Source organism: Corvus cornix, chromosome 4A (genome assembly GCF_000738735.6).
Source record: "Corvus cornix cornix isolate S_Up_H32 chromosome 4A, ASM73873v5, whole genome shotgun sequence".
Lineage (NCBI taxonomy): Eukaryota > Metazoa > Chordata > Aves > Passeriformes > Corvidae > Corvus > Corvus cornix.
Window position 1 is genome coordinate 18281498 of NC_047058.1, and position 22290 is coordinate 18303787.

The 22290-nt window shown below is 40.8% G+C and overlaps 1 protein-coding gene across 1 annotated transcript in view; it reads left to right on the forward strand.

The window, feature by feature from the left end:
* The window catches only part of ABCB7 (ATP binding cassette subfamily B member 7), a 36173-nt gene extending 13950 nt beyond the window's left edge, over nucleotides 1-22223 (forward strand). Inside the window, exons 5-16 of the mRNA XM_039571796.1 lie at nucleotides 6646-6778; nucleotides 7642-7910; nucleotides 9068-9156; nucleotides 9243-9330; nucleotides 9970-10144; nucleotides 11557-11714; nucleotides 12253-12416; nucleotides 12582-12711; nucleotides 13197-13368; nucleotides 16949-17052; nucleotides 18587-18694; nucleotides 21227-22223. Coding sequence (XP_039427730.1) covers nucleotides 6646-6778; nucleotides 7642-7910; nucleotides 9068-9156; nucleotides 9243-9330; nucleotides 9970-10144; nucleotides 11557-11714; nucleotides 12253-12416; nucleotides 12582-12711; nucleotides 13197-13368; nucleotides 16949-17052; nucleotides 18587-18694; nucleotides 21227-21445 — 1809 coding nt within the window. The 3' untranslated portion in view covers nucleotides 21446-22223. The remainder of the gene's footprint in view (nucleotides 1-6645; nucleotides 6779-7641; nucleotides 7911-9067; nucleotides 9157-9242; nucleotides 9331-9969; nucleotides 10145-11556; nucleotides 11715-12252; nucleotides 12417-12581; nucleotides 12712-13196; nucleotides 13369-16948; nucleotides 17053-18586; nucleotides 18695-21226) is intronic.
* Nucleotides 22224-22290: the final 67 nt, after the last annotated feature.

Genomic DNA, 22290 nt, shown 5'->3' on the forward strand with positions numbered 1-22290 from the left:
GTGTTCTTCATATTAATGGGGGATATAATTCAAATCCTGTGCAAACCTTGTAGAAATAGTTCAGAAGAGCAAATGTTAACTTCCTTGTGCTTTAAAAAAAAAAAAAATTTCATTGCAAAATACTGGGAGGAAGTTTTGTGAATTCCATTGAGACATACAGCTCAACTGGGTTGCTTTTAAGTACAGCAATTTTTACCAAACATAAAGCTAATATTAGCACTCAGCACCATTGCCATGATATGAAAAGAGAGAAGAGACAAATTTCAGCTGTGTAGGTGTTAAAAGAGTGCTTGGGAGAGAAATGTGCTCATTTATGTGAGCTGAAGAGGAATTGCTGGTCTACAGTGCTTTCTCAAGAGCTTTTTATCTTTCAGGTACTCGTGGGTACTGTCTCCAGTAGATATTTGGGTTGTGCTGCAGTTCAGGATGTTGCTGATAATGCAGGTGATGACATGCAGAATATGGCTGGACTGTGCAAGCGAGCTTCCCCCCCTTTTTGTGTGCCTGGGCAAAATATACAGCAATGCTTTCCACTGCATTTTAAAACTCTGGGGGAAGCTCTGCTCAAAATGCAGATGCCTTGAGGTTTTGTGATGTAGATCTACCAGGTAGATATGAAAATTATTCTAACTCACTTCCTTTTTAAAGACTCTTAATAGTAATGTTAATCATAATAATCTGAGGACAATATTTAAATGTGTGAAGTATTTTTTTCTTTTCTTCTCCCCACTTCTCTAGTCCCTAATTTGCAGTGTTATATGAATATGATGGAGAATGTGAATCCAGCCTCTAATCCTGCATGTGGCAGCACTGTACCTTGCCTTTAGGAAGTCTTATTAATGTTTCAAGCAGCTTTCTGGGATGTTAGAAAAACAAAATTGATGACCAGGATGCCTGACTCTTGCAAACAGCTCTGTATTTGGTGTAAAAAAGAGCTATTGTATTTCTACTGGGAGAGAGAGATGTTTTCCCCATCAGAAAATCATTTAACTGCTCTTTGGGGAACTGACTGAGTGTTTGGATCTCTTAAGTGCTCTCTTAAGTTTCCCACTTCAGATTTGTACAAGGCAGCCCAGAAGCCCTGATGTCCTAAGCAGACTCCCAGAAGAAAAGCAGAAAACCTGTTGAGCTTTGCCCAAGTTTTAGGAGATGCTTGTTAAAGCAGAAGTGTTTTGTGAGAATGTTTGCTTTGGCAAACAAGGATTTCATTGGAAAAACACACAGCAGGCTCTCTATGGGAAATACATATTATAACTGGCAGGCGTGAAAAATTTCATGGCTGTCTCCTAGCTATCCTTTGCTACTGTTCTTTGTTTTGTTCTGTCATTACAAAGCTGTGTTGGATAACTGCAAATTAAGGAGTTTCCCCTCATCTCAAGAACTGTGCTCACTCTTCCTTTGTGGGAAGAACTTTTCTTGAATTGCTTCATACTTTACATATACTAAGTGTGTGTCATTGTGACATAACCGATGTGCAATAGTTTATTCCAGAGCTGTAGTAAGTCTGTCATATCTTTGAGCCCTGAATATCTGCTTCTCTTCCAGAGCAAACAAAGGTCACTTTGTCCTGGAGAAAATGAAGTACAAAGTAGTTTACCTGTATCTTTCCTGGACCATGTGTAATTCTGTGTGGTTTCTTCATTATCCCATTTGGGAACCCTTTGTTCTAGCTGCTTGTGAGGTTAATTACAATGTACTCCACAGACCACACAAGCTGTTTGTTAAAGTTTTCCTGCTATATGATTGTGTCAGCACAGGAACACCAGCATGTTTTTCTCCTCACTGCAGACCTGGCCTGATTTCTTTGTACACTATGGAACAAAGGGAATTCTGTCTGAAGGATTTACATCCTTATTGTGGATTTTGTCTGAAGGCCCCTCGTTCTGAGGGGGTTTGCCCAGAGAACTGTATGGTCATGATGGCTGCTACAAGTCACCTTCCCCCAAAAGAAACACTTCTGTAAGACTTTTGGCCAACTTCTTCTGAGTTTGACAAAAAAATTTCAGGTTTTATACCTCTGAATTTACAAAGTTAGGTTTCCAGTTAAAATACAGAGGCTGTAGGGTGCCTTCAGTTTTATTCTGTGAAAACTCCAAGGAATCACAGAGGACAGATAGGTTATGAAATTCTCAGCCACAGGGGATAAATATAAGGAACACACACCCAGTTTTTGGTTACTTACCCACAAAACAGCTGGAGATCATTTCTCCTTATCCTGCTCGAGAAATAATTTGTCTCTTTAAATCTTCCAGTTCAGTAAAATTCACTTTCAAAACAAAAGCCAGTTTGTGTGCAGATACTGAAGAGCCTGCAGTTACAATCTGTCTTGACTCCTTTTGTGGGGCCCAGTTGCCTGTCATTGAACAAATTATTGTGATTTTTGGTTCCTTTTTGTCTCCACATAACTGCCAGTGGTATTGTGAGCCTTCAAAGCGAGCTGTTAGTATGGCTTTTTATGACAGGATGGAGTCTGCTCCGGGGCTAGTAAGGTCTTTTCTTCCTTGCAAGATTTGTTGTATTATTATGGCACACTTTAAATTTTTACCTTAAATATTTATAGCCCATCTAGACATGTGTACACGATCTGAAAGATGCAAGAGGAAGGCAGGTGAGAGGAGTACCCAGAGCATTATCTGTGTTTTCAGACACATAGATCAGCGTGCTCAGGTTCTGCATATCTGGTTTTTCTTTTTCCATGTTCTCCCCACATTTTTTGGCTTCTCTATTGGTGTATGTATAGCAAATGCTTCCTTACTTTTCTCTTTCTTCCCTTTTTCTTCTGTGGCACAAGGAAAAAAGTGCTCAGGCTTCTGAGGAGCTGGATTAAATACATGAATATGACAAAATCACTTGTCACCTCTGTCAGCCTGGAATGGGTTTTGGCCTCCTGGTCAGAGACCAGGCATGTGTTATTCATGAGCCAAAGAATTCTTTCAGGCTCTCTGCATTTCTACTGACTGCTAATTCCCTAAGTTTCAGAGCAGGAATGGTTTGGCTAAGGAGGCAGGACACAAGGGTTGAATTGCAAATTCCGCCTGCATGCAAAGATAACGACATCTATCTGATCACTGAAGCATGTACCTGTGATCATGGTGTTTGAGCTCTTTCTGGGGGCTCAGATGGAGTTAGATAATTGCAATAAACCTTTAGAAATCATTGGCTTTTCGAGGAGTTTCAGGTGAAAAGTATTTAAAATCGGTTTGGGTTTTTTTCTTACTGGAAAAAGTGTAGTTCAGGTCATCATTAAATTTGAAGAAGGCGTGAAGCCAGGTGCTTCTTCCCTCATCTGGACCACATTTTGGAGCTTCTTTAGCAGTCTTGCCTCCACAAGGGATGGGGATTTCTGTGTGTAACTCCACAAATGGAGCTGTTGGATGTGTATGTTTACATTGGTCTGGAGATAAATTCAGTCATCTTCATGCCAACGTTTCTCAGTGAATTATTGGCAAAAGAACAGTTCACTGTGGACTAGTTTTATCTTGTTGGGGCTCAGCCTGTCATTAATCCATCATCTTTATTAAACAAAAAATGCTGGGAAGAGCAAAATGAAAGATAAGGCTGTTTGCCTTACAAGTGATGTAGTCCCACGGGGGAATAAAGATGATGTTGCACTGTCAGCTTAAAACAGTGCAGTCATTAAAAAAAAAGTTTAAACTCATTTAATCATGATTCATTCCAGGGCAACCTGCTGTTAAATGTGAGCAATTGAGTTGGGATGACTTCATGGGTGCTGTGTTTGCTTTCCAATAAATCCAGGCAAGGATAAGCTATTAATTCAAACCCAGAAATAGAAAATGTACAAATTCATATTAAAAGAGTCTTTTTAATGGGAATTGTTATCAAGCTTTCAGGCATTAGGCAGAGGAGGGAAGCCTGTATAGATATATTGTGTAAGACAATTGTGTTTCATGGTAGATTTTCATGGTCTACCAAGGTGTGCTTAAAGCTTTTTGTTCTGTGCCAGCAAATACGAGGAGAGAACTGAATTTATGCAGAAGGGTGAAATTTTGTTTCCATTACTATGAGCGTGATCTCATTGATTTAACAAATTGAGTAGGAAAGGCCTGTTTCTAGTAATGGCCTCTCATCTCTTGCTATAAACTTTGTAAGATTAACTTTTTTCTTTTTAAAATACTGGAAAGCAGACTGTCTTGATTGCTAATGAAATGCAATACCATGCTGCCTTGTTCTTATTCAAGCTTTATCCTCAAGGAGTCAGAACAACTATAACCTAAGACCAGGCTTTAAATTTCATTTAAAACTCTATTGGGAAGAATTATATTGATGTAAAAGAAGACATTTCTGCAAAATTGTAGGCTGTTACCAGTTAAATTAATTGTGAGTGGAGAACAGCAATTTAAAGAATCCATCTCTTTTCTTTAAATGGACTTTAAATATATCTGTAGTTCTATTTCAAAACTACCTGTAGTGTAGCACAGTCTAGTGAGAAATAAAATCCCTGCAGAGAGATTTGTGAGAATCTGCAGCAAATCAAGACCATCTGCATTACAATATTCTTATTTTCCCCTGAGAGGTCTCTCCCAGGAAAACCTGCACTTTGTCATGTTGGTTGTCACTGGAACACACATGGCAGTAGATTCATCTTTTTTAAGAACAAAATGCCACCCCAAAATCGAGTTTCAGTAACTCTGAAGGCAAAGTGGGGTTATTTGGTTGTACTGGGGAAGGGAGAGGGATTTGAGATTTCCACAATTCCCATCTGTTAAAAGGGGAGCTGTGGCTGAGGGACTCTCAGGCTGCGCTGGACAAGTTCCAGAGGAATGTGTTTGAAGTAGGACCTGATCTTCAGCTGTTTTCTCAGTCACTAACAAACCAGCACTAACCTCACCCAGGTGCCTTCAGATCTCATGTATCTCCTCTCAGGAGTTATTTAAATTAGGCTGTGTTGAGAATTTTGAGGTGTTTTTTATAATGTATTTCACAGGGGAGACATGGGAGAAGAGGAGAAAATGGATCCCTTCCTCATTTGCATTTAAATCTTTAGCCTAAAACACCGTCTGAAAAAATTCACAGCACAGATTCAAAAAAATTAATTTACATTTCTCTCTTTAAATCTATAGTTTACAAAAATATTTTCAAAGCTCCAATGACTCTGCTTGGTGAAGTTTGTACCTTCCACTATTTGCCATAATTTGTAAAACTGGGAATATTGGATATTGGGACAGTCATTAGAATTTCTGGAAGTCTGTCTTCCCCCTTGAATTTGAACTTAAGAATGAATTTACCACTTTTTGCTCTCAAAATCTAGTTTTATCCAGTTAATTTACAGTTTTTTCCCTGGGCTTTCAGCTCTGACAGATGTCCCTAAATACAATTGAGATCTAAGTGGGTATCCAAAACATTTGGTGGTGAGAGCTGAAATATCTGTATCAATCTGGTTTCTGTTTTTTGTTTCTTCTCATGTGCAATAATTTGTCATCTACCCACAAGTTTTTTCCAAATTCTTTAAAAAAATGAGGCCAACTTTAAGCAAAGTCAACTCGCTGTGAAGTATTTTAACATCTGCTGTGAATGTAACATTATAGGTCATCACATATTTGTTCAACTGCTAAAAAAGTTGTGTCCATATTTTCAAATCTTAACAGTTAAGAGCAGTTTGAATTAAGAAATTCTATTAATTATATGAAGTTTGTCTGTAAATTGCCTTTCTTGTTGGTATAAATGAGCAATGTAACAAAGGCACATTAACAAGACTTAGGAATGTTATGTTTTCTGTAAGATTTTTGGTATTTTCTTGTGCTACGGTTGTGCAAATAAAAAACTGCTGAAGTTGGTGTGTTTACATCTCCATTTGTTTGGGGTTTCTCATCCTGAGGGGCCACCACTGTTAGAGGAGATGGATCTGGGGTTTGCTGCTCTTAGAGGAGTGTGCAGTGACCCACTGGGTGGTAGGTGGTGGATGTGACTTTTTTGTTTGAAAACTCATATTTTTAAAGTCCATTTGTAGTGTCTTGTAGACTATAAAGTCTTTTGTGCTGTTGTGCCAAACCCCAGGGTTAATAGATACCAAGTTAAAGTTTAGAGTGATGTTGCAAATGGGAAGCATTATTTAAATTTTAGGGGAGTATTAACAGAGACAAAGGAGGGGTCAGCTTATTTTCTTTGACTTCCCAGGAGCTTTGGTTTAATCCATCCCAGTGACGCCGCGTTAGCCATGTGTGGGTGAGGGGTTTCCTGTGTAACAGTGCTGCTTCACACTGAATATTGTCAGCATCACAAAGAGCAAGCAGCTCCAAATGAGGACATAATTTAGTAGCACTGTGTGTGTCATGCAGTGGCTGCTGCTTGATTCATTTCCTGGGCTCTCATGCTGTCCTGAGAGCTCAGCCTCACTTCCAGGGCCTTTGCAGTGTGCAGTTTGTTGAGGATAGAAATCCGTATTTAAGAGGAGACATATTTAATCCATATTTAAAATGAGAGAGACAAAGTAACCCTGCAGTCCCAGCAGCGAAGATTTAATAGTGGAGAACATTGTGCTTGAAATAAAGAGCCAACTCACCTGCACTAAGTACTTAAGGACTAAATATAACACTAGAGCAATCTCAGAAAAAATAGTATGCTCCATAGAAGGCATAAATAGTTGTTTTAATGCAAGTGGTCTAATTGGTGTGCTCCTGCTTTCAGGCCATGAATATACTGGTTCCCTTCATGTTTAAATATGCAGTGGACAACCTCAACCAGGTGTCTGGGAACGTGCTCAACCTCGGCGATGCCCCAAGCACTGTGGCTACCCTGGCAACTGCTGTTCTCGTGGGCTGTGAGTGTATTCCCAAACTGGGGATGGGAGTTAAGGGTCTGCAGTGAGGGAGGGGCTCAGCAGAGCTCCTGACCATTGCACTGCTGAGCATCACAGCTGGTTGTGAATCACAGAATTATGGAGTGGTTTGGGCTGGAAGGGACCTCAAAGGTCATCCATGGGCAGGGACACCTTCCACTGTCCCAGGGAGCTCCAAGCCCCGTCCAACCTGGCCTTGGACACTGCCAGGGATCCAGGTGCAACCACAGCTTCTCTGGGCACCCTGTGCCAGGGCCTCCCCGCCCTCCCAGGGAACAATTCCTTCCCAATCTTCCATCCAGCCCTGCCCCTCTGGCAGTGGGAAGCCATTCCCTGTGTCCTGTCCCTCCATGCCTTGTCCCAAGTCCCTGTCCAGCTCTCCTGGAGCCCTTTTAGGCACTGGAAGGGGCTCTAAGGTTTGCCTGGAGCCTTCTCTTCTCCAGGTGAACACCCCCAGCTCTCCCAGCCTGTCCCCCGAGCAGAGGGGCTCCAGCCCTCAGAGTGTTGTAACTATTTCACAGTTACTGTGTTGATGTCTGTTCCCAATATTCTCTGACCTTGCTTCTGGTATTCCAATTAAAAAATGAAATAATGCTTATAGAAATTATTCTTGATTATAAATCCTGCCCTTTCTTATAACCAGCTGCAAAAGAAACTGATTTAAATGCATGCACAATGGTTTATAAATGAAAAATTGCATAAAGCTTGGGCCAATTAAGTATAAATTACCTTTGAACTAAAATTGTTGAAAATATATAAAGAATGAGTCTAGTGTAATTTCATGCATGAGGGGAAGTTGAAAATATAATTATTTTCATTTTGTAAACTTTTTCATCCCTTTTTAGATGGTATCTCAAGAGCTGGGGCAGCGTTATTTAATGAAGCGAGAAATGCAGTATTTGGGAAAGTAGCTCAAAATTCAATCAGGAGGATAGCCAAGAATGTTTTCCTGCACCTTCACAACCTCGATCTGGCCTTCCATCTAAGCAGGCAAACAGGAGCACTGTCAAAAACCATTGACAGAGGCACAAGGGGCATCAGTTTTGTTCTTAGTGCTTTGGTGTTTAATCTGGGACCTACAATGTTTGAAGTGGCTCTGGTCAGTGGAATTCTGGTAAGTGTGGTTTAGTCATCGTTGGAATTGTCTCACTTAGGAATAATGCTCTTACCAAAGTCTACAGAGTATTAATAACAATAATTGAATTTACAGGGTGAAAGCAACTACTGTAAAAGAGAGCAATCCCTAATTTTCAAATATCAGTTGCTTTAAATCAGCTTACTTGAAATTATTTGCACATTTAAAACCTCTCTTCAGCCAGTTGTATTCATGTGGACAGTTTCTAATGTTTTTCTTCAGAATTGTTGGAAAAATGAAATTAGAAAAGTAAACTGTGTCAAATGTAGTATGGAAACAGAATATAAATGTCCAGGAATGTTGTTGTTTAGTGTATTCAGGGTAGAGAAGGGAGTGATTATTGGCTCTTTCCTGAATACTGATCTGAACTTATCCAGAACTTAAAAGTGAACATTAGCTTTTGGAAAATAGGCTTCTTCTGGCAAGTTTTAAGCTTAGTACCCTGAAATTTGAACTTCTATAAAATAAATCACACTTCCTGTCTTTGAAGTCAGGATCTTTGGGTATTATTTGGGTGCAGAAATCTAAATCTTGATTACGTATCTTAGACTAAATTAAAAACAAGAACCTTGTTTTGTTTATTGGCCTTTTTAGAAGGACTTAAGTTTGAATGGAACAGTGAAATGCCTGTTGATGTTAGGTTACATTTTCTAAGCAGTGGAAGTTGCAGACCAGGCTGGCTGTCAGCCAACCCTCCTTAGGGCTCTCCTCTCCTGATGTGCCCTGAAATACAGAAAACTCTTCCTAAGTTGTTTTGCGAGGCCATTTATTTCTTCTTCCACAGTCTTCGGCTTTCTTTCAAAATCCACTCAAAAAGCATGGAAACAAATGCTTTTTTGTGAAAACGGCACAAGCATCAGCAGCATTTATGTTTTATAATGTGAAAAATAACTTTGTAGTATTATACACACCAGCTCTTGGTTATTGCTTCCAATCTTTTTATCTAAATCCTTCTTGCTGCTTTCTTTTTGAGTTTAAGCCTTTATTTAGCCTTAAGCTGTTCAGAGCAGGGATTGTGTTGGGAAGGACCATCATTTCTTGTCTTAAAATTAGGATAGCTTAGCTGAAGACAGCAGCAAAATTTTGAAAATGATGATGATGATTCTTTTTTTTCCATTTGATTTTAAATCTTCCAGTATTACAAATGCGGTGCTGAGTTTGCTTTGGTCACTCTGGGGACGCTGGGAGCCTATGCAGCATTCACGATAGGAATTACACAGTGGAGGTAAGGCAGGCCCTGCCCTCACATTCATCAGGGTGCTCTGATGCCTCAGCTTGAACTCGTGACTGGATCAAACCTTCCTTTCCCAGGACTAAGTTTCGGATAGAAATGAACAAAGCTGATAACGATGCCGGTAACGCTGCCATTGACTCGCTCCTGAATTATGAGACTGTGAAGGTAAGGCTAGTCTTTACTACCAGGCTCTTTGTCTTGCTTCTGTCAGCCTTAGGGAAGTGAGTCATAAGATTCATCTTTTATAGGACTGCATATTTGGAAAAATAGCATATTTTTAAGCATTATTCATTTGAAGAGTACTGCGTGGCATTGACAGAGTAGCAGGAAGGTTGTTAGGGGGGCTGAAAAAATCTCTTTGCTAATAAAGAGTGAGAAGTTTCTTTCATGGCTGAATCACCTTGACCATCAATTTCTGCAAAGAGTAAACTTGGTCTTGAAGAGGAGGTTTAGGTTGGATATTGGGGAAAGGTTCCTCACCCAGAGGGTAGTGGGGCACTGAGCAGGCTCCCAGAGAATGGGCACGACCCCAAGGCTGCCAGAGCTCCAGGAGTGTTTGGACAATGCTCTCAGGCACAGGGTGGGATTGTTGGGGTGTCCTGGGCAGGAGTTAGACTTGGATGATCCTTGTGGGTCCCTTCCAACTCGGGATATTCTGTGATTTCTTTCCTTTAGTCCCTAGAACTGTTGGAGAGGAGCTGTGTGTGTCAGTGCACGTAGTCTGTTCATACTGGATTTTATAGCCACTCAAACAGTCTAACATCCTTGACACTGTCACATTTACCATTTGTGTTTGTTTTGTAGTATTTCAATAATGAAAAATACGAAGCCCAACGGTATGATGAGTTCCTGAAGATCTATGAAAAAGCCTCCCTGAAGACTACCTCTACTTTAGCTCTCCTCAACTTTGGCCAGAGCGCTATATTTAGCGTCGGTTTAACAGCCATCATGGTGCTCGCCAGCCAGGGCATTCTTGCAGGTAACTCATCTGTCTGTAAGCCTAAAATGAGTGTCCTTTACCTCAGTCATCCACAGCAGAGGTGTTAGTTTTAATTAACTGAGGGTTGATGTGATAGTTCATTTTGAGAGGTTTTGCTTGAGAGTTTCTTGCTTAGGTTTTGTCTATTTCTACCTCTTGGAGTATTATTAATTCCATTATCTCTCTCTCTCTCTCGATGACTCTCTCAATCATACTATGATTTTATCAAAAACATTTTAAAAGTTTAGCAGTTAAAGAAAGATCCCAAGAAAATGTCACTTCAGGAAGTTTTTCTTGAAGGTTTTTGAAAGGCACTTCTATAATACAAATATTTCTGTGGATCTTCTCCCAAGATCCTTTCTTTTTGCCGTTCTCCCTTCCCATGTTGGCAAGACTCAGTGTGTATATATACCCCTGTGCTTTGTCTCCAGTAGTTTTTTACCAATAATTCACTTTCCTTACATTAATAACGGCACATTATTAAAAGAATTGCTTCTCTATGCTCTATACTTGTCTAATTTACTACATAAAGTAAAGCCTGCTTGATTAGGAAGACACAGTACAAGCTTCAAATACAGTATTGGGATAAAGCTCTGCTAAAGCAAGGTGGTTCTAGAGTAAAAATAATGATGCTTTAAAGACTGTTAACATCCAGAAGTGTTTGAAGGGCAGACCTTTATACCATGTGCTCTTTCTTGCATCTGCTTTGCCCTTTTTAAAGATGCCAGGGCAGGGAAGGGTTACACTGAACAGATCAGTCAGTAGGTGCAGTTTATGGCTGTTCTTAGGAAGATTTAGAATAGCTTTAAGCAGGATGGTCGAAATACGGCTTTAAATCATCTTTCTGGGCCTGTTTCAGCTGAACTGACCTGGCACTTACCTTTAGCTGGTGTGTCATCCTGAGTTTTCCCTTGATCAGCCTGTTTGATACTGAGCTGCCCAGAGGTTCTCAGTGTGTTTTAGCAGCTCTGTGGTATATACAGCATGAAAGCTTTCTCTTGATCATGACAAATTCTATCATTTGGATTTGTCTGTAATTGTACTTAAGATTGTCTTTCCTGATTTGTGCTTCCATATATTACTTCCTCCCCTTTTAACTTCCTTAGGCCTCTCTGTGGATTTTACAGCTGTACAATCTGATGTTGTATATGCTGCTTGCCTTATTTGCCAGTGCTATTATATCTTTAAAAAAGTGAAATCCACAGAAACATTGCCATTAGTTTCAGGCACACCTGTATAAAATCTGGGAGTGGGTTCTTGGGTTTCGTTTGCTATTTAAACATCTGGGTTTAGAAATGGGATAAAAGAAATTAGACTTGATTGACTTGATCATTTCTTTTAAGTCTTTTGGTGCATCCTAACAAGACAACCCTTCAAGTCTCCTTATTCTCTCACACCCCTTTTGTCTTAAGGCAGCCTTTCTGTTGGAGATCTGGTAATGGTGAATGGATTGCTGTTCCAGCTTTCTCTGCCCCTAAACTTCCTGGGAACAGTGTACAGAGAGACAAGACAAGCTCTTATAGACATGAATACCTTGTTTACACTTCTCAGTGTAGATACCAAAATTAAAGTAAGTAGTAGCTTATTTTCCTGAAGTATCTGGGTATTTAATAGGGCTGTTTGTGGCAATGCCATCATTTCACCCTGTCCTGATCTTCCAGGTTTAATTTTTATTCACAAAAGAGTTGTGTATAAGATTGCTGTTCTGCCTCTTCTTTAAGTGCAGTTACTGCAATAGCAGTTGATTTTTTTTTTTTTTTTTGTTGCAGAGAAGCAAAAATTCCTTCACTGAAGCTGTGTTGGTGTTGAGATTTTTTTATTTAAGTATTCATGCCTCGTGGTTGAATTTTTATTGGTAATTAATGATGCAGACTATATTGCGAAAGAAGTTATGAGGCTGAGTGTTTACAGCAGGAATTTTTATCTCCTTTGGGGAAAAGGAAGAGCAAACCAATGTCACTTGTGCAGCAAATTATGATTATTTTCCACATATCTGAGCTGGAGTGTCTGTTTGCCTTTTTCTGAGGTGGGAAAGGGACTGTTCAGCTTGTTGAAGTGTTGGAGATGTCTGCTGCCCAGAAGTTAAAGTGGAGCTCTTCTTTTTATAGGACAAAGAGCTGGCTCCACCCCTGCAGATCACCCCCCAGACTGCTTCCATTGCCTTTGACAATGTGCATTTTGAATACCTGGAGGGGCAGAAAGTCCTTGCTGGAGTGTCCTTTGAAGTCCCTGCAGGAAAGAAAGTGGCCATTGTAGGAGGTAGTGGGTCAGGGTGGGTAAATGGACTAAATATGCCAATCAATGCAGAATTTAGTTTCTTAAATGTGGTGCTGCTTGTGTTTGCTTTTTATTATTTCTGTTTGTACATCAATTCCGATTGGAGATTGTAAATGGCAAACCAGGATGTAACATTAACTTCAATTCTTTTCAATTCCAGGAAAAGCACCATCGTGAGGTTATTATTTCGTTTCTATGAACCTCAGAAAGGAAATATTTATGTTGCTGGACAGAACATCCAAGATGTCAGTTTGGAAAGTCTGAGAAAGGCAATAGGAGTTGTGCCTCAGGTATTCCATGTTTCCTTCTCCCCAGATAGTCCATTGTAACAGTAAATCTCAGTATCTGGCACTGTGGTTCAGTGAAGGCCAGTCCTAAAGCAGTGGTGTTTCATGGTGACTTTCAAAGGAACTAGACTTTTTTCCCCCCCAGGAAATATTAGGTTTTTATATGCATCATCATATAGATCCAATTTTGAAATGTGTTTAAGCCTCCCCATGAGAAACTGCCTGCAGCTTTAAGTGATTTAGCTTTATAGTTGATTACCACCCTTAATGAGTTAGCACACTGGTGAAAGTGCACATGACATACATATTTAGGACACAAAATATATTAATCCCTTTTTTGGGGAAAGAAATTTCCCCAAACACTTTTACCTTCAGGCTTTGTAAAGAAAAATATAAGCCGTTCTGTATTGATTGTTTCACGGGCTGGGGACAGTTTTGAACCTGTTGTTCATGGTTTCTTATTTAAAATGTGCTTCCCACAAATGCAGGATGCTGTTCTCTTCCATAACACCATCTACTACAACCTGCTCTATGGCAAAACAGGGGCCACAGCAGAGGAGGTGTATGCAGTGGCCAGGCTGGCAGGGATCCACGAGGCCATCCTGAGGATGCCCAATGGCTACAACACCCAGGTCGGGGAGCGAGGACTCAAGCTCTCAGGTTGGCTCACAGCTTTTGTATCCCTTTTGCTGCCTCAAAGTTCTGTGCAAAGTTTAGTCCTCAGGCTTGCTTTTAGCTTATTTAGCTTGTAGCACGGAATCATTAAGGTTGGAGAAGATCTCCAAGATCAAGTCCAACTTTAGCCTAAATCCCACCATTCCCACTAAACCACATCACCAAGTGCCACGTCCACCCCTTTTTGGAACACTTCCAGGGATGGTGATTCCACCACTGTCCTGGGCAGCCTGTTCCAGTGCATGACCTTTCAGTGAAGAAATCCTTCCTATCATCCAACCTGAACTTCCCCTGGAACAGACTGAGGCCGTTCCCTCTCCTCCTGTCCCTGTTCCCTGGCAGCAGAGCCCGACCCCCCCGGCTGCCCCCTCCTGTCAGGGACTTGTGCAGAGCCACAAGGTCCCCCCTGAGCCTCCTTTGCTCCAGGCTGAGCCCCTTTCCCAGCTCCCTCAGCTGCTCCTCATAGGATTTAAATTCCAGACCCTTCCCCAGCTCCGTGTCTCTTCTCTGGACACCCTCCAGCACCTCAATGTCCTTGTAGAGAGGAGCCCAAAATACCTACCTATAAAGGCTAAATATTAATATGAAGGTCTGCAGTTTAAGGCAGCTGTAGTCTGCAAGATATTCAGAGGAATGTATTTTCAGGGATAGTGTTAAATGAGATTATAAGTGAGGCTGGAGGTGCATCTAAGTAAAAATTATTTTTCTCATGATCTTTTTGGGTAGTGGACTAGAATTGGGAACTTTATGTGTGCTTTGGGCCCTCTCATGCAGGAGCAGAGGGATGCAGTGGGTGCAGAGAGGTCCTGCCTGTTGCAGAGACAGCTCTGAGGGGTGGTTCTTTCTCTGCAGCTGCTGCAGTAAGGAGTCCTAGTCCCTTTGAAACAGGGGATGGGAGGATACAGCCTGTACCCAGAATGTGTCTGCAGGAGAAAGTGTACACGGTGCAGAATGGGATTATGGAGAAACTTAGAAGGGAAATAAAATATGTGAAGCACAGATCTGGGTGAGGGAATAGAAGGTGCTAAATAGGTACTGGCAGAACTGAACTGAAGAGAATCGTGCTAACAATGAAAGATTTGTCTTGTGCTGCCTGTCTCCCCACACTCATAATTGCTAGAAAGAGGATTTGACTGACAATAGGTTTGAAATGTCTTGGTGTTTATAGAAGAATATAATGGTTTCAGTTGGAGGGAACCTTCTGAAAATCATCTAGATCAACCCTTCTGCTGTGAGCAGGGGCATCTTTCACTAGATCAGGTTGCTCGAAGCCTTAACCTTATGTTGAGGTTTAGATTGGATTTTAGGAAAAATTTCTTCACCCAAATGTTTGACCAGGCTGCTCAGGGCAGTGGTGGAGTCCTCAGGCCTGCAGGGATTTAACAGCTGTGTAGATGTGGCACTTGGGGACATGGGTTAGTGGTGGCCTTGGCAGTGCTGGGGGAACAGTTGGACTCCATGGTTTTGTGGGGCTTTTCCAGCCTGAAAGATTCCATGTCCCTTTTCTAAGTCTGGACCAATGTGTGGGGTTATATTGAGTTTCCCTCTGCCCTCGAGACTCCTGTAACAGAGCCTTTCTGAAAATGGGTTCTGCCTTTCCTCCATCCTTCAGTTTGTGCTGCCACTGGGATGGTCAGAAGCACCCACCGGCCAGTGCTTCCACAAAGGTGGTGTTTAGAAAGGGAAGGGAGTTGTGTTTTCCTGCTTTGTTTGTATTTAAAGAAGGAAGAGTATGTAAAATACTCAGGAGAAAGACAGTGGAATTCTTTTGAGCTCTGAGTGGGCATCCTCCACTGAAATAAAAGCTTCAGTTTCCTCTTTTCAACAATTAGATGAATATTGACAAATACCAGTAGTAGATAAGCTTCAGGAATGTGTGGAGCCAAAGTACAGGAGTCTCAGGCCAATGCTCTCAGAAATGGTGTCATTGTTCAAAGAATTGGAGATATCAAATGGAAAGCTCTGAGTTCCTTCAGTTGCTCTGTAAGAAAGTTACTGCTAATTGGAATCTATAGTTTTCTCAATAGTAGGTTGGCTCCCTAAATTCTTACAAAGATTAATGTCAGAATCAGTTTGTTGGGCTTTTTTTGGTTGGGTGAGGCTTCTTTAAGTCTAAGGAGAACACAAAGTCCTGATTTGTTCTGTTATTTTGTGGCAGAAATAGGGGGAGTAAAAGCTGTGTGAATTGAAGTGGTTCTCTTTAAAATCCAGGGGTTTATGTGCACGGTGGAAAAACAAGGTTTTAGCTGTAATGATGCAGCTTTACCAATTTAAATGGTGAAGTAGAATTTCGTGCAGTTCTCACTGTTCTCAAGGATTGATTCATCAAGAATAAAGAATGAAAAACAAGTTGTTTGGGTTATTCCAAGTAGAACCCACATCAGCGTTGGCTGATAGATGTGTAATAGGCAGAGCTGCAACAGCCCCAAATCCCTGACTTTGTGAATGGAACAGTTACTGTGCTGCTGCCCTGAATGTGAATGGGGAACAACATGAGACAAATGGATCTGCTGCAAATATAAAGGATGTGGTTACAGAAATCTGTCTTTCAAACATGGATATTGTCAAGCTGTGAGTTTTGAAGATGCTGTGTAGGGGAGGGAGGGAGAGAACACTAAAATAGACTGAGTAAATCGTACAGTTCTAATTGCTACTGAGTTCTGCCAAGGACAGTTTAAAATGTGAACTGCAGCATTACCACCAGCCTTTTAAATGGTTTGTGAAAGCATGTTGCCTCCTGATAGCAATGGAACATTAACAAGAATATAATGGTATTAAATGGAATGTTTTGAAGTCTTGAGTAAAACAAAGGAGGACAAGTGCACAAATGTGACGTGTTTGCGTCGCGTACCAAATGTTTAGCAGATTTTAAGTTCTCAAGTGCACCTGTTTTCCTGTCTGTAAAAGTTGCCCTGAGTTATTCTTGAGTAGATGTTGGCTGTAAGAATTGTTAAGGAAGGAAACTAGTCTGAAACTGGGTTATATCAGAAACCACCAGGCTGTAGATTGCAGGCTGAAGGTGGTTTTCAGTACCATATTAACTGTTCTTGAGTGAAATTTGCCATTATGGGGTGGGAAGTTGGATGAATATCAAGGAGAGACCTGAAAGACACAATGTGTGAGCAAAATGCCTGAAATCCAATACAGCAGGCATGGACAGAGCACTGGTGAGAGAAAACGAGATTTGTGAGTGCAGAGTTGCTGGATGGGGCAGAGCTTAGGCCAGGAAAATGGGCTCCTACTGCCAGGTGTACAGAGTGAGGAACTGTACAGCGTTGTTACTCACCTGTGTGAGACTCTTGCCTTGGAGCAGATACAAAATAGTTCTCTGTCCTTTTCCAAAAGGATGAGCAATCGTGAATCACTAAATTTACCAGGGAGCAGGAACTTGTGTGCTATCTTATGTAACATGTCAGACATTTGTCAGCAGTAACTACGATGTCTATTAGAAAAAGGAAATAAACCAAGAACCAACCCTCAAAAATCATGTCCTGCTGTTGAATTTAGACTATCACAATTGTAACTTAATCTTGTTTCTTTTCTTTCCTCTTTCCCCCTCATCCAGGAGGAGAAAAGCAAAGAGTTGCAATTGCTAGAGCAATGTTAAAGGAGCCACATATTTTTCTCTATGATGAAGCCACATCATCTTTAGATTCAATTACAGAAGAGGTAAATTGGGATAAAAAATTCCAAAATTTAAGTGGTGCAATGATGTCTGATGCTGATGCTTTTCCATGTTCTTTTCCTCTGAGAAAGAATTCTGTTCAAGTGTTTTCTCAGCGTTATTAAGAGATGCTGTGTGTAAGCTGTTGTCCTTAAGAGCAGAGCAGAGATGCTCAGTCCATCTACCTGGAGGGAGACAGTGAGGGATATCAGCTGTCTCTGGGCTATTTTCTGTTTCCACTCTGGAAGTCCCATTCACCTTGACACATTCATCCCTTGAAACTGGTGCAAATACCTCAGGTAGCCATGAAGTGTGAAGCTTTCCAATCCACTTTAGAAGGTGTTTAGATGCAATCCAGCATCCATCAGAACAGCTTTCCAAATATTTGGGACATAATGCAGGACAAAACCCCCCCTTGTTCATTGTGCAGCAGATGAGGTAGGTGTGACCTGCAGTGCTGGTATTCATTTGTGTTCATTCCACAGGAAGGGCTGTGACATGGATGTGGTGACACTGTGACAGGAACTGCATCAGGCTTCATAACAACATCTTTGCTTAAGCACAAAACTCTCAGCACCAGCAGTAATTTCCCAAACTAATGTCATCAAAAATGAGCTAAGCTACAGCTCTGTTCACTTATGCAGATTATTGAGTGAATTTATTGACCTGTAATCACTAAATTACTTTCATTTTCCAGATGCAAAGCATCCAGAATATGAGCTATACATCCATATAGCACAGCACTGAAATGTAGCACAGCTTCCTCATGGACCAGAAATGTCCACATCACACTCAGTTCTTGGGTTCTTCCTCTCTTGTTTTGCTGTATCTATGCCAGAGTTATAAGCAAAGCTGAAAGTTTTGAAATGCACATGGACGACAGCAATGAAAATGAGGCTTTTCCACAAGAGTATGCCTGGGAATGGAAATGTTTTGTGACAAAAATTTTCAGGGAAATAAAGTGGACACTTCACATAGGGTAGTGAGGGCACAAATTCCCAGTCAGTGCTCCTTGCAGAGGGATGTGGTTTGGAAGATGGCATAGAGCTCACAAAGGAAACACTGGATAGATAGATAGATAATTCCCAGAATTGCTCTTTGTTCCACATTGGCATAATACTGAGAGGGATTTTTTTCTTTAACTTTCATTGGAAAGCATTATTATTACCACCATGAGGAGTTCTTATTTTCAGATGCTTTTACTGCTGTTTGCTGCTTGTGCAGCATGGCTCCGTGGGGAAGTTTTCCCTGAAATGAAGTGACACTTCTCTTCCTTTGTCCCTGGGGATAGCTGTGTTTTTCTGTGAATACAAGCTTTTTTTCAGTTCGAGGCTTTGCAAAACCACAGATATTTCATGTTTGGAACTCTTCTGTTTCTCCTGTACGTACTCGTGGCTGTTTGTTATTGGGAAGCTGTAGCAGTACCAGAGATGTTTCTCAAAACTTATTTACAGTAATTTGCATATTTCCAGCAGCATTTTATTTCTCCTCATCCCACTCAGGAGCGTGTAAGAGTCTGTGTCTATTCCAATCTTGCAGAACATTCTCAAAGCCATGAGGGAAATGGTGAAGCACCGGACATCGATTTTCATTGCCCACAGGTTGTCCACAGTGGTGGATGCAGATGAGATCATCGTGCTGGATCAGGTGAGGGCTCACCTGGTGCTGTGTGACTTTCACATCACAGCAGGGTTTGGTTTAGGGACTCTGTGTGTCCAGTTTGAGTTATTACACACCCACCAAGCTGCTGGAAATTTTTTGTTTAGAAATAAACCACGTTTGAAAATTCCAGCCCAAACTTGGCCTGTGTGACTCTCTTGTACATTGTTATTTTTATGCCTTACTGTTGCATGTTTTTAATCTAATTTTTTGCCTGTTTCTGTCAGATGAAGTTTTCTAATGTGTTCCCCCAATTTAGGCTTCACTCTCATGGCTCAGTGAGTGTCTGTTTTTCACATACATCCATTTTTTCCTCTCAGTGGAAAGAGAGAGGACAGCATGTTCTGTTTCTGTGCAGATACGATTGCAGGATTGTTCAACCTAATTATGTTAAAAATCTGAGCACCATTCTCTGTTGTACCTGTAGAAAAGTGTGATTATTCCCTTTCTGTAGGCTTCTCTTCTAAGAAAAAACCAACACGTTTCAACATTTGGTTCCCTAATGTCAGTGTTGAGCTGTTACCTCACACTCATCCAAAGTCCAGTTTTTTCTTTATTACCCATATCTGGCAAGAGATTTAAAATAAACAAATGTCCTTATCATAACGTCATAATTATTCTTTCAACTTATAATGCTGAAAGTACAGTGCTCTAATCTGCTGATAATAGATGTTAAATTTATCTCTGCATTCATTTTTATCAGTTGCTATTTATAAGCTTGTGCTCATAGGTGTATTTAGGGACTTAAAATACACATCTAAAAGCAAATAAATTATTCTTACACTACATTCAATGATTTCATGGACAACTAGAACAATATCTTGTGAAATGGTGACATTTGCTACACAAAACTCAGCTTTATATGAATCTCAGGATGAAGTAGTGGAATAAATCACTTGCAATGCTCCATGGAGTTTTTATTTGGTTTTGATCTGCTTTGTTTTTTCAGCTTTTGCTGAACAATCCTTTCCTAAGGTGTATCCTTTCTACAAGTGCACGTTAAAACATCTCGCAAGCATTTTGTAACGTGTCACAAGGCAATCAGCAGCTTTTTGTTTTCCATGCAAGTTTTCACAGCTTCTTAAGAGTGTGTTTTGTGTTGTAGTGTAACTGTTAAATTAAAAAGAAAAGCACAGCCTCGAACTGTGAAGGAGCCAGGGTGCTCCCTTTTCCTGAAGGATGGGCTTGAGGGTGAGGGAGGCAGCGCATCCCCGCCGGTGCCCGCCGGCTTCCCGAGGCAGCGCTGACGTGTGCCGCTCTCATCCCAGCAGGATTGATGTGTTAGCAGCTGGGTAAATAAGGCTCAGGAGCAGGGATGAGCCAGGATGACTGTGGCTGGTTCTGCTTAGCAGTGGTAATCACGGAATCACAATTCCAGCACCTTTGCCGAGGTAAAGTCAGAATCATTCCTGAGTGAGTAAATGTTGGAGTAATGATACAGATCCTGATGCTGTGGAGCTGAGCAGAGAAGTTCCATTTTTGAGGATTGGTCAAGAGTTATTAAAAAAAAGCCATAATTCAAAAGCCTGGTCTCTACTCCAAATTAATCACTTAAAGGATTTAAATAAATTCTGCAGTTCTGTTGATCAAGTGTATGTTTGTTCAGATTCCACTGGCATAACTACTAATAGAAGTGCCAAGACCCAAATTTTTTCCCAGCATGTCCATCAGCAGATGTCACAAGGAGGTAGATTTAATTGTAGATCAGAATTTAGAACTAATATCAAAGCCGTGTGGTTGTCTGTATAATGCTGTCCTTTCCCAGAAGGAAGAGTGGCTGGAGAATGAATATATTAGTTTAATTGGAAGTCAGTGAATGTGTCTCTTGGAGTAGGAAGATGAGTTTGGTTTTTTGAAGAGTGGTGGTGTTTTTCTCTCTGAGTTCTCATGGAATTCTCCTCTCCAACTCTTCCTTTCCATGCTGATAGTCAATAAATCCTGTCTGCTCCTGAGAACAGCCCAGAGAACTGAACCACTCACACAATTTTTGTGGTGGTGATTACAGTGACACAAGCTACAGAGCACCTATAAAAGCACAGTTTACACTAATTGTTTTCAGGATTTGATCTTAGGTGTGCTTTGCTTGTCCCTCTGTTTGCTCTTCTCTTTTAGCTCCTTCATGTGTGTTTGTTACCAAGCAAAGACAGATATGTGTTTGTTTTGATACATTCATGTGATCTTTGCAGGAGTAGTTGAACACCTTGCTCCTCATACAGAGGTCCACATTTACTTTAAATAACTCCTCCAGTTTAAACAGTAAAACTTTCCATGCTGGTGGACTTCAGATTTTGTCCAGGTTGACAAAAGGCACCTGCAGGCAGAGACGAGCACGGCTCCTTGTTTTCTGCTGGCAGTGCCCACACAAGTGAGTGCGCTGTGCATTCAGTTTTTCCTTGCTGTCTCAAGCTCCTTCTCATTAATAACTGCTCTAATCCATACCATGAACCTGTGGTCCATAGGCTGGCATATTCCTAAGGATCTGGTGATGTGGATTCCTGACTTACTGCCTTTGTTTTGCAGGGTAAAGTTGCAGAACGTGGCAGGCACGCAGAGCTCCTGGCAAATCCCAGCAATCTCTACTATGAAATGTGGCACACACAGAGCAGCAAAGTGCTCCACAGTCACAACCATCCAAACTGGGAGGAGAGAAATAACCGGACATCCAAAGAGGAGGAAAGGAAGAAGCTAGAAGAAGAAATTATCAACAGTGTGAAAGGCTGTGGGAACTGTTCATGCTGAGTATGATCCTGGATCTTGTATAGCAGGTTAAAAATTCACAAGAATATGGTGATGCGCAGCTCTTGTTTTTAAGTCAGCATTCAAAAACTTCTGGGTTTTGCATTTTTTGGATTTTACAGTTTCACAGAGGGACGTAATTTCAACCAAAGGAGTTCTATTTTTGCATCTTTAGGAATCTCTAATATTCAGTGGCATCTGCAAGAGCTGAGCTTTTTCAAAAACTTTAAACTTCCCAACCAAGAGTGTAATTTATGGCAATTTTTTAGGCATCGGTAAATTCTCCTGGTAGTCGCTTGATGTGGATTATTAAATTGTAAACAGACTTGTCCTTGATTTACATTATTTCTCATCACTGATGGTTGATAAATACGTCATGTTTTAATTGTAATTGGGCTAATTTGAACTCATTTGCTAGTGAGGAAGATGTCTTTTAAATTCTTCAGTGGCATTCTGGTTTAAAATCTTCTTCCTTGCAGAGAGTAAGAACAGCCTCAACAAAATATTAGGCTTCTAGTAGCAAACTAAATACTGGAATTACTCCTGTCACTTTTCAGAAGCACCTTTCATACAGCACTATCAGGAAATGGATTGGTATCATTCTAAAGGAAAACTAACAGTATTTTTAAGTGAAAAATGAACAAATCCAAGTTCAGGATTCTGTATCCTCAACATCTGCTGTAGTAGTCAAAGCAGAATGCAGTCGCTCTTTCTAGTTCAGTCATGGTCTTAGGGAGCAATTAAGATTCAATAAAGACTTCCATAAATTTCTACTATCTCATTAATGTATGAGAAAATGACCTGGATAATGCTGAAAGCATTGCTATAATAATCTCCTCATTTCAACA